The sequence below is a fragment of the Ylistrum balloti genome, unplaced genomic scaffold, assembly GCF_031769215.1.
Source record: "Ylistrum balloti isolate Yb309-2 unplaced genomic scaffold, AGI_CSIRO_Ybal_v1 Utg369650, whole genome shotgun sequence".
Classification (NCBI taxonomy): domain Eukaryota; kingdom Metazoa; phylum Mollusca; class Bivalvia; order Pectinida; family Pectinidae; genus Ylistrum; species Ylistrum balloti.
In genome coordinates this window covers 1045058-1057555 of record NW_026781906.1, presented here as the reverse complement: position 1 = coordinate 1057555, position 12498 = coordinate 1045058, and the positions used below count along the sequence as shown (strand labels likewise).

General features: G+C 37.0%; 2 protein-coding genes across 2 annotated transcripts in view; one reads left to right on the top strand and one right to left on the bottom strand.

Annotated features, from left to right (window-relative positions):
• Positions 1-3206: 3206 nt before the first annotated feature.
• LOC132556695 (zinc finger protein 862-like) lies at positions 3207-4988 on the bottom strand. Its single transcript, XM_060221132.1, has one exon. It carries the CDS (start codon positions 4986-4988, stop codon positions 3207-3209), a length of 1782 nt encoding a protein of 593 aa, XP_060077115.1.
• A 3611-nt stretch (positions 4989-8599) lies between these two features.
• The window catches only part of LOC132556685 (uncharacterized), a 64902-nt gene continuing 61003 nt past the window's right edge, over positions 8600-12498 (top strand). The window contains exon 1 of the mRNA XM_060221122.1: positions 8600-8802. The gene's annotated coding sequence lies outside the window, so the exon portion shown is untranslated. The remainder of the gene's footprint in view (positions 8803-12498) is intronic.

Here is a 12498-nt window from a genome sequence, read left to right as displayed (position 1 = left end):
TCAGTATAGAGATGGTGGCCCTAAGCAACCAAACCTATCAGTTTAGAGATGATGGCCCTAAGCAACCAAACCTATCAGTATAGAGATGGTGGCCCTAAGCAATATTTCAGATGATTTAACAATGTTATGTATTTTATATAAACTTTAATCATTATACATGTTACTTCCACCGAGCAGCTATATGCAATTGTGTGAAGTAGCGTGAGTCAACAGTGGTACTAATTTTGACCAATTTGATATGTTTTATTCTTCTTATCTTCTAATCTTTCCTCTTTCTTTTATGTCTGGACTGGAGATCATTTTTCGAACAGTTAACTATAGTAGAAAGTGATGAAAAGTGTGTTGATTTTATCGGTAAACTGCCAGGGGCTCGGGGATGAAATGAAAAGAAAAGACGTTTTCTCTTATTTAAAGGCTGAAAATTGTAGTATATATTGTTTGCAAGACACTCATTTTACGGAGGAATATCAAAACATCATAAAAAGTGAATGGGGTTTTGACTGCTTTTTTAGTTCATTTAAATCTAATGCCGGGGGGGGGGGGATTGTGATTCTGTTGAATAGTAATTTTGAAATTAAGGTTACCAAAAGGATTTGTTGGGAAATTTTTCAGCTCCTCATATTGTACTGGTTGGTTCTGAAATGACATTAAATACACTTTACGGGCCAAACATTGATATGCCTACATTTTATGACTCTATAGCAAATAATTTAGAAGGTTTTGATAATGACAAGTATATTATCTGTTGGGGATTTTAATCTAGTTATGAACACAGATCTGGACTATGATAGTGGCTATAAAAGTATAAATAACCCAAAGGCAAGAGATAAAGTTTTAGAAACTATTGAACATTTTTCACCGATTGATATTTATAGAGATCTTCACCCAGATTTAAGACGCTACACTTGGAGAAAGAAAACTCTGTTAAAACAGGCTAGGTTAGACTTTTATTTGATTTCCGATAATTTGTTACCAAGTGTAGTTAACGCAACAATTGAAGCAGGTTATAGATCCGATCATTTCTTTCCTTTGCTTAATTTAAAGTTTAATACATTCAAACGCGTAAAGGGGCTTTGAAAATTCAACTCCTCGTTGTTATATGATAAAGAGTACCTCAAGTTAGTTAAAAAAGTTATTTTGGACACAAAAGGTCAGTTTTGTTTACCAGTCTAAAAAAGGGAAAATATTAGTGATATTCCAGACACAGATATAGAATTTTCTATTAACGATCAGATTTTCCTTGAAACTGTGCTCATGGAAATTAGGGGTAAAAGTATTTCATATTCATCCTTTAAAAAGAAACAGCTAAATAGGAATAAGGATAATCTTAAGAAAACTATTCAAAATTTAGAAGACCAAGAACAGATAGATATTGAAGAATTGGAGGGTAAGAAAAAAGAACTAGAAAACATTAAGGTAAATAGAATTAAAGGCAGTATTATTTGATCGAGGGCAAGATGACAAGAAGAAGGTGAGAAGCCAACATAATATTTTTTTTAATTTAGAAAATAGAAATTTCATATCTAAAATTATACCTAGAATTGAAAAAGATAATGTTACATTAAGTGATCAAGATGATATTCTTTAGGAGGTTAACTCTTATCATGAAAAATTATATGATAATAACTACAATATAGATGATATTGATTTAACAGATTATTTAGACATATATGATGTTACAAAATTAGACAATAATGACGCAAAAAGTTAGGAAGGGATGATTTCTATAAATGAGGCAGCTAAAACTTTGAAAAACATGAAAAATAATAAAAGTCCTGGCACATATGGTTTCACTCCTAAATTTTTAAAATGTTTCTGGAAGCAATTTGGGGTTTTCATCGTCCAATCTATAAACTTTGGATATATGGAGGGGATGTTGTCTGTAACTCAAATAGAAGGTGTAATCACATGTACTCCTAAGGGAGATAAGCCCGGGTAATTTTTGAAAAAACTGGTGACCCATTACTCTTTTAAATATAGTTTATAAAATAGCTTCAGGATGTATAGCTAATCTAAAGTTTTAGATAAATTAATTAGTCAGGATAAATAACCCAATATGTAGTTTATGTAACCTAGAAAGAGAGACTATAATTCATATTTTATGGGAATGCAGAGAAATTTTTGCAAAGTGTGGAGACACTGTATGATGCACTGTATATCCCATTTCAGTATAATAAACAAAGCTATCTACTTGGTGTATTTTTAAATAACAGATGTTCAACAATAAACAGACCAGACAATGAAATATTGATTATTTTTTAAGTTTTATATTTACAAAACAAGATGTTTACATAAAGTTTTGTGTACATATGCTTTAATTAATACAATTAAAGAACATTACATTTTTCCAAGACACATTGCCAGTAATAAAGGTGAAGGTGCACAGCTGAAACATAAAAATGAATGGAGTAAATGGGAAAACTTATCAGATAGTTCATCTTCTTCACTTTTACTATTTTAACCAAGTGTGACAATTTCTGTTATCATCATACTTGCCAACTTTTTGAAATTCTCATGGGGGAGAAAAGTACGTGAACGACATTTTCAACTCGGTCGCTCAGTTTCGCGTTATCAGGAATAACCACATCAACATGAATTTGCATAATCCAGTTCTGTTTTATCCTGCAATAAGCCCATGCCATATAATAAGCCCATCCATGTCTTTTTCAGAGATTTAAAAATTCTCTGCCCTACATAAACTATCCCTGCATTCTGCAACAAGCTCACCCCCACATATTGTTCAATATCACTAAACACTGGCTTCCTGGGCTTATTGCAGGGTAAATACAGTAAACGTTCCAATCAAAGCATTTGAGATCACTCTAGTATAGACCTACAGAAATAACAACATTTGATGTTTTAGCTATTTGTTTCATTTAACAAATTTGATCAATTCTTCTACAACAGAATTGAGAAATTAATGTGATTTATTTGCATCAAATGTTGTTTCTTTCTGATGGAAAATTTTAAATAACCAGACAAGTGCAATTGGTTTTTATGTTTTTAATAATCAAATCTTGCATTGATAATGGATGCTTTTTTGTAGAAATAAATTATATCAAAATAGAGGTCTCACTCTGACTCTGAACACAATTCCATAAAGAAAAAAACCAATCACAACAACCTCACAATATAATCTTGCATCCAAACCATTAGAAACATGTCACTAATTTAAATAATTTAATTTTATCGCATAGAAACTCGGTCTAATCTCTGAAGATAGAGGGGGAACATGACAGTTCCTTATTGTAGCTAACACATGCAGACTTCGCGGTCGCTAAAGTCGTTGTCGATGGCTTATAATTGTAGCAGTCCTCATCCCTGTTCAGCTTGCAGGTCAGTAAAGCTGACAAAGTTGACCGGTCTAAAAGTGATCTTTGGTCCGTTTGTACCTTCCGTAGCACTGAAAACACTCGTTCACAGTCAGCGTTGCTGTTCGGCAGGGTACACAATGATGTGGCCAGTTTGTATAAAATGGGGAATCGCATGGACCTGGTTACTGCAGTCTTACAGCTGGCAATCCCTCCCCAGAAACTGTCTACAGGTGTTTTCCCATCCTCCCACTTTGGCAAGTCAGCATCCGGGCATAACTGAAATTCTCTATATTCCTCCTCAAGGGTGCCAAGTTGACCATCCTGAATGACAGAAGGAAATCTCTTCCCTATCTCCACAACATCTGCTGGATTTACATGATCCCGTGAGGAAGGCACAAGAAACTGAAGTTTGTTGATGACTGGGTCATGAAATGGGAATTTCTTCACCATCTTGTCCACAGCTGCTATGTAAAATCTCCTCACACTGCTGAAGAACCTTGCTGTGACTCCTTGAGTGTCTTCATCATGCTCACTTAGGTAAGCCCGAGTGCAAAGTCCAACAGCTAGGTATGGATCTTTCAGATGAACAGTGGTGTCTCTGTAAGGTACGGCTGTCACATCCTCTGCTTCCCTTATCGTCTTCGCCAAGACAAACTTTCCAAGCAGCTTCCTCAAGAGTTGTTGCATCTCCTTTCCCAGGTATGGAAGACGAGTGTCATCTGCCTGGAACATGGTGTTGAATTCCACAAGGAAGGGGAGAATAAATTGCAGGAAATGGAAGTAGAGCAACATCTCAGAGTTAGACAACAGGTCAGCACATCTCTTGACACGTCCAGGCTTCTCCACATCTTCGTGAGATAAGAAGTACGACTTCAGGGCTGGCCAATGATGGAGAGTTCGCTCAACTGCTCTCTGAAGACTAAGCCATCTGGTTGAACAGTGCTTGAGGATCTTGGCTGGCTCAATATTAAGGAAGTCCAGGAATTCCTTATATTCTTCTGTGCGCTTGGCACTATGATGAAAGTGGTAGAAGATGTCGATCAGAAGGTCCTCAACAGGCAATGGTATGGTTTTAACAGCTGCCACAGTACACAAATTGGCCAAATGGCACACACACCCCAAGTCAAATATATCTGGTTGCACCTCCCGAATGCGACTGATGACGGAGTTATGACGTCCTGTCATCACACTGCAGTTGTCTGACATGAAGCTGATGCAGTTTCTCCATGGTATGTCGTAATCCGTCAGGACCTGATTGAGGTGATGAAAGATGTTCTGTCCAGTTCCAATGTTACATATCGGCAGGGCAAGAAACTTTGTTGTGGCAAGTTTGTCGAAGTATCGCACAAGAATGGCTAAACTCTTCTCACCGTTGTGGTCATTGCTTTCATCACAGCTCAGTGAAAATGGATGGCTCTGGCAGTGCTCTACAACCTCTTCTTTCAAGACCGGGGCAAGTGACCTCTTGATGATCTGTGTTGTCTTGGTCCTTCCACAATGAAACTTCTGTGCAATTTTACTGTCTGGAAACATCTGCTTACATAGCTTTGTGAAGTGGTCAGCGGTGTTGAAGGACAGGTTGTGTTCACAGATGAAGTTGGCAAAGAGGCATTCAGCAGTGATAACAGCTTGATCATCAGTCTGTTTTGTGAAGAAGGATGGCAAACTTACCATATTGTTAATAATTGAAGCCAGAATACTAATTACTAAAATGGCTGTCTGATCTCCTGTCCATTCATCTCACTCTCTCTCAATCTCCCTCTCCCTTCCTCCCTCTCTTTCTGTTTTCTAGTTGTTTTTTTTTCCTATCTCTCTTATTAAGTTGTTTATCACAGTGTCTTGATGATGATGATGATGAGTATGAAGATGATGATGATGTGTATGATGATGATGTGTATGATGATGATGATGATGTGTATGATGATGATGATGTGTATGATGATGATGTGTATGATGATGATGATGTGATGATGTGTATGATGATGATGTGTATGATGGTGTGTATGATGATGATGATGATGATGTGTATGATGATGATGTGTATGATGATGATGTGTATGATGATGATGATGTGTATGATGATGTGTATGATGATGATGTGTATGATGGTGTGTATGATGATGATGATGATGATGATGATGTGTATGATGATGATGTGTATGATGATGATGATGTGTATGATGATGTGGATGATGATGATGATGTGTATGATGATGATGTGTATGATGGTGATGTTGATGATGATGATGATGTGTATGATGATGATGTGTATGATGATGATGTGTATGATGATGATGTGTATGATGATGTGGATGATGATGATGATGTGTATGATGATGATGATGATGTGTATGATGATGATGATGTGTATGATGATGTGTATGATGATGTGTATGATGATGATGATGTCTATGATGATGATGTGTATGATGATGATGATGTGTATGATGATGTGTATGATGATGATGTGTATGATGATGATGATGATGATGATGATGTGTATGATGATGATGTGTATGATGATGATGATGATGATGTGTATGATGATGTGTATGATGATGATGATGTGTATGATGATGATGATGTTGATGATGTGTATGATGATGATGATGATGATGTGTATGATGATGAAGATGTTGATGATGATGATGATGTGTATGATGATGTGTATGATGTGTATGATGATGATGTGTATGATGATGATGATGTGTTTGATGATGATGATGTGTATGATGATGATGATGTGTATGATGATGATGATGATGTGTATGATGATGATGTGTATGATGATGTGTATGATGATGATGTGTATGATGATGATGTGTATGATGATGATGATGATGTGTATGATGATGATGATGATGATGATGTGTATGATGATGTGTATGATGATGATGTGTATGATGATGAAGATGTTGATGATGATGATGATGATGATGTGTATGATGATGTGTATGATGTGTATGATGATGATGTGTATGATGATGATGTGTATGATGATGTGTATGATGTTGATGATGTGTATGATGATGATGATGATGATGATGATGTGTATGATGATGATGTGTATGATGATGAAGATGTTGATGATGATGATGATGATGATGTGTATGATGATGTGTATGATGTGTATGATGATGATGTGTATGATGATGATGATGTGTTTGATGATGATGATGATGTGTATGATGATGATGATGTGTATGATGATGATGATGGTGATGATGTGTATGATGATGATGATGATGATGTGTATGATGATGATGTGTATGATGATGTGTATGATGATGATGATGATGATGATGTGTATGATGATGATGTGTATGATGATGATGATGATGTGTATGATGATGATGATGATGATGTGTATGATGATGTGTATGATGATGATGTGTATGATGATGGTGATGTTGATGATGATTTGTTTGATGATGATGATGATGATGATGTGTATGATGATGATGATGATGATGTGTATGATGATGATGATGATGTGTATGATGATGATGATGATGATGATGATGATGTGTATGATGAGGTGTATGATGATGATGATGTGTATGATGAGGTGTATGATGATATGATGATAATGATGATGATGATGTGTATGATGATGATGATGATGATGATGATGATGATGTGTAAGATGATGATGATGATGATGATGATGATGATGATGATGATGATGATGATGATGATGGTGATGATGATGATGATGTGTATGATGATGATGATGATGGAGAAATAACATTAACCATATGCCTTGTAATGATGATGATATTGTTCTGAACTTGTTTCATGTTGTGTATGGTGATAATGATGACAATGTATCAATGTGTATGACTGTATGGTGGTTATGAAAAATATATCACATGATGATGCGGTGGATTGATGTATTGTATCAGGATATATGTGATGAGGATGATGAGGTGGTGTATGGGTGAAGATGCTGTTGGTAATGAAGATGCACATGTAACATCAATTATGACACTGAAGAGATGTATGGAATGTGAATGGTGTATGAAAGGTCATTTGAATTCTTATAATGTATTGCAAAAATGTTTGAAAAACAAAATAATTATAAACAGGAGATCCCAGAGGGATCATGGCGCCCACCATTTGAGGATCTGTTTTCAGTTCTTAAAGATTTGTTTATTTTTTTTTTGTTTGTTACAGGTGTTGTAAATGTTCATGAACTGGTCTTCATTGAATGTACTCAATGATGGCACAAGATATTTTTATTAAGCACCTATTAGCAAATATCATTTAAAAAAGATCCCAAAGTATTATCAGATAGCAGTCAGTTACAGGTGGATAATGGACAATATGCTTGTGCTGTATTACTGTCGACATCCAAGATGGCTGCCTGTGGGCCACCTTGATTTCAAATCAGTCCTACAAATGAAGGTCGAGTAAATAGAATGAGGACTGTGTACTGACGGAATCACATCGTCTTTGAAAGGTACCACCCATGCACATGTGCGTATATTGAATCTATCTTATTGGAGAGTGGATATTATCATTGACAGAATGGGTGATATTTTACTCATCAGATATTTATTTTCAGAATTACTTTCCATTCTATCAATCAGCCTCGTTATCGCCCCAAAAATCTGCATATTAAACACTCGGTCAACTCTCCCCTAAATCCAGTTCCAGCATCAGCACGAATTCTACGTAACAATTTCTATCAGAGTTGTCGTTCCTTAACCGTCGTTGAGACGCTTGTAATTTGTACATGGACTAAGACCACAATTAATTTCACTATATGTTTCATTGTAACATTAAAATTCATAACTAAGTCCCAAAGTTTCATCTGCAAATTTCCATTTCACCTGACCAAGATCAACGTCTGAGAAGCAAAATGTAAAAGTTTCAACCCATCATGTTGGGCATTTTCTGGAGATATACCTCCACATGTGTCACCAACGTCAATTATATACATCCGGGTCAGGGGTGAAGGTGAAAACAGGACTTTTTACACCGGATCCTGCAGCACAAAATACATGTTCAATATGAATGATTTACACACTGACAGCTAGATTATCATCTCCATAACACATCTACAGCAAATTTATAGGCAAACATCCAATTCAAAGAGGCATATTATTTTTTTCCCAAATATACATACATTTTTTAGGGACTTCATTCCTGGGTACTGAACCCGGAAGTATTTAATTGTGGTCTTAGTCCTATTATAGGACACTTTTTTTTTTAAATTTTAGTCTTAGTCCATATAGCTTTTCACCGAGTATGTTGTACAGCCCTTTCGTTTCACTTCACAATGAAGTTATTTCCTGTGATCGTGGCTATATCGTTGACACCGTTGCCATGTGAGCTGAATAACTGAGGTTGAAGAACTGTTTAAAGGTAGACACTGGATCTTATCGACAACATTCTTTCATTAGACGATATCTAGGTTTAGCCTCGGACTTTACAGACAGACGCGTGGAAATCCCCAACAATGGAGATGGGAGAATATTGAACGGTATGGTATGCTTTACATTTATACTGTAGCTTAGCTTATGTTAGCTTATGTTGTTTCCGCCTGCAGGACCAACTGGTCCTCTATAGCCAGCTCAGAATTGTTCGTAAACACCACGTAATGAATTGCCGTCCTTCCGGTATCTGGTCCATAGCTTGCTGTGAAGTCAAACCGTAGAGGGTGGTTTTCCCAGAGCTTGTCAATTCTGCTCTTGAAAAAGGTTTATTGTCCTGGCTGAGACTACTTGATCAGGAAGACTGTTCCACGTATCTCCTAATGTCTCTGGTACAATGTTCTTTCACTAATTTTAACGAGTTTCCTCTTGTGCTGCTGGACATGTTTAATTTCAACAAATCAGAAGTAATTTTCGGATCAAAAATTCCTTTCAAAATTTTGAAGTCTTCGATCATGTCTCCGCACATTCATCTGAATTTGAGGGTTGGTAACTTCAGCCGTTTAAATGTTGTTCATAGCTCATGTCTTTCTTATTTGGTAGCATCCTTGTAGCTCGCCTTTGGACATTTTCTACTGCCTCCATATCCTTTTTCTTATAAGGTGACCAGACAGTGCTTACATATTCCATATAACTTATAAGGCCTAACCAGAGATTTAAATAATAAGCAGAATGTTCTGTTGTCTAAATATATAAAGCTACGTCTCATAAGCCCAACAATCTGATTTGCCTTATTTACTTGAATTTGTATATGCTTCTCAAATGTAAGATGCCTGTCTATGGTTACCCCAATATCCCTCTCACTTCCAACATTATCCAGGACTTCTCTACCACTATCGTATATATTCATGTTATACTTAGTTTCCTCAATAGTCTTAGGTTTGTTGTGGATGGATAAAACCTAACGCTTATCTGGATGAAACTTTAACAACCATCTTTCACTCCATTGGTACAGCTAGTCAAGATCATGTCACACCATCAACTCGAATTCGTTGCGTGTTGAACTTTTTTTATTAATACCCCTGATTTCGGATTTCAATCACATCACTACACCGACCGTCGGGGAGTGTCAGTCACTTAACTGTAGCTATATGTGGCGCCTGGACTCCCGAGGACGTCCAGAGCGACGTGGCTAGTCTGTGATTCTGCCCAGCAACCAGGGGTATCCCTAGTTTTGTTACCCTACACGCTCACTCTTGCACGACTTCCTCACCTGTCACACCTGGACATGTACACGTCTCAAGACAACATCATATAAGGACAGACACTGACAATACCTAACAGGTAACACCAAATAAGGACATACACGTAAATGCACGGACAGTAACGAATACAGATTAAACAGGACGTTACAGACACTTACTCCAATTTACCCTGTGACATCATACTGAAGTATTGAAGTGTCATCAGCGTCCTTAATCGCCCTGTATTCTTTTGTGTCATTCGCAAATAAAAACACATCTGATGTAACACATTCAGGTAAGTCATCTATAAACATCACAAATAAAACAGGCCAAAGAACTGATCCTTGGGGTATTCCACTGGTTACTTCATGCCACTTAGATTGTGCTCCATTGACTTGTACACACTGTTTCCTATTTTTAAGAAAATTTCCAAACCAGGCACACAGATTCTTATTTATTCTATACTTTCTGAGCTTCTTAATAAGTCTTTGGTGTGGCACTTTGTCAGAGGCTTTCATGAAGTCCATATATACAGTGTGCATAACTCCTCCTCTGTCCAGAACTTCAGTCCATTTGTCTAATACACATAATAGTTGTAATGCAGTTGACCTCCCTCCTAAAAATCCAAATTGTCTATCACTGAATAAACTGTTTTTTTCCATGTGCTCCATCATTCTTGTTCTAATTAACTTTTCCATCATCTTACACAGAATACTTGTCAGACTGACTGGTCTGTAGTTTGATGCTGACCTTTGTCTCCTTTCTAGAAAATAGCAGTGATAGTGGCAACTTTCTATATCTCTGGTATGTCACCTGTCTTCAACGACATTTCATATATCCTCAAAATTGGTTTGTTTATCACAGAACGCAATTCATACAACACCTTTGGATGTAACTTGTCAGTCCCAGGAGATTTAGTAACATTCAACTTATTGAGTAGATTATTAACCTCCTTAATTGTTATATCAACTACTATATCTTGTATTATGTCTTCACTTCTCAGTGCTGGTAGATTATTACAATCCTCTTAGGTGAAGACACTACTGAGAAAGTTTGCAAGTACCATAAATTTCTGCCTTATCCTCATCCTTGCTGGCAATGACAATCCCAGTGTCTTTCCTCTCATGAAGCTCTGAAACTCCACTCCTTTATTTTCTTTTGAAGTTTACATATTACCAGAAGTTTTTACTATTTGCCTTGGCGGATTCCGCCACTTGCCTTTCTTTGTCTTTCCGTTCCTTCCTTATCAACTGCTTTACCTTGTTACTCGCTTTACAGTATTCCCTGTGTTTTTAGGTCATATGACCCGAAGGGTCTGACGACCTATTGCGATCACCTTTTGTTCGGCGTTGTCCGTTGTTCGTCACCTGGCATCCATCATAAACAATTTACATTTTCAACTTCTTCTCAAGTTCTACATGTCTCATTGAGCTGAAACTTACCTGAAATGATCGTGACATGGTCATGACCAAAGTTGTTAATTTCGTTTCGGTCCGAAATCCAAGATGGTCGCCATTTTGAAAATACATTGAAAACACATTTTTAATTTCTTCTCAAGTTCTACCTGTGACATTGAGCTGAAACTTACCTGAAATGATCGTGTCATGGTCCTGACCAAAGTTTGTTAATTTCGGGTTGGCCTGAAATCCATGGCAAAACACATTTTTGTCTTCTTCTCAAGTCCCACCAGTACGATTAAGCCAAAACTTGCATGAAATGATCATGACATGGCACTGACCAAAGTTTGTTAATTTCAGGTCAGTCCAAAATCCAACATGGCCGCAATGGCTGCCATTTTTTAAAATACATTGAAAATACATTTTCAACTTCTTCTCAAGTTCTACTTGTGACATTGAGCTTAAATTTACATGAAATAATCGTGACGTGATCCTGACCAAAGTTGGTTAAATTTGGCACCTAAGACCGTTTAGGTATACACAGCTGTTCAAGGCTTATATAACCTATACACAACATGCCATATTCGACCTAATTGCCACACATGCTGCTATAACCGCACCCCATACTTTTGTATGGAAAAGAAGATGGGTGCGCTTATTTAAACCCCAGAAACATTCCTTGCCTCAATGATCTGACATCCAGAAGATTTGTCAGCCTTCTAACCAAAGTCTCTGTTCCGGAAAATCTTCTTAGTTGAAACAAATGACCTTGATCCCTTTTCAAGGTCACAGGGGTCAACTTTGTATAAAAACTGGAAGAAACATCTTATGAATAACCAGAACACCCAGGGTGATGATATTTGGCCTGTAGCATGCTGGGATGAAGGTTTACGAAGTTTGTTGGAATGAATAACCTTAACCCACTTTCAAGGTGGTGGCTTAGTGCCCTTGATTCTTAAATTCAGGTGAAATAAGTTCAAAATTTGAGATCTTGTATTTTATGTCAGATGGCTGTTAAGGTCCATGGGCCTCTTGTTCTTTACTGCGGTCCTCCATATATCTCTCCCACAGTCTGTGTTTCCTTTTTATGCTCTTTACTGTATCCTGTGAAAGTGGAAAAGAACCCTTAGTAGTTTTTGGCATGCTCCTTGGAAGGTGTTTCTCA

Excerpts from the sequence above, each read along its gene's own strand:
- LOC132556695 (XM_060221132.1), bottom strand. The coding sequence starts at position 4,988 with ATGGTAAGTTTGCCATCCTTCTTCACAAAACAGACTGATGATCAAGCT.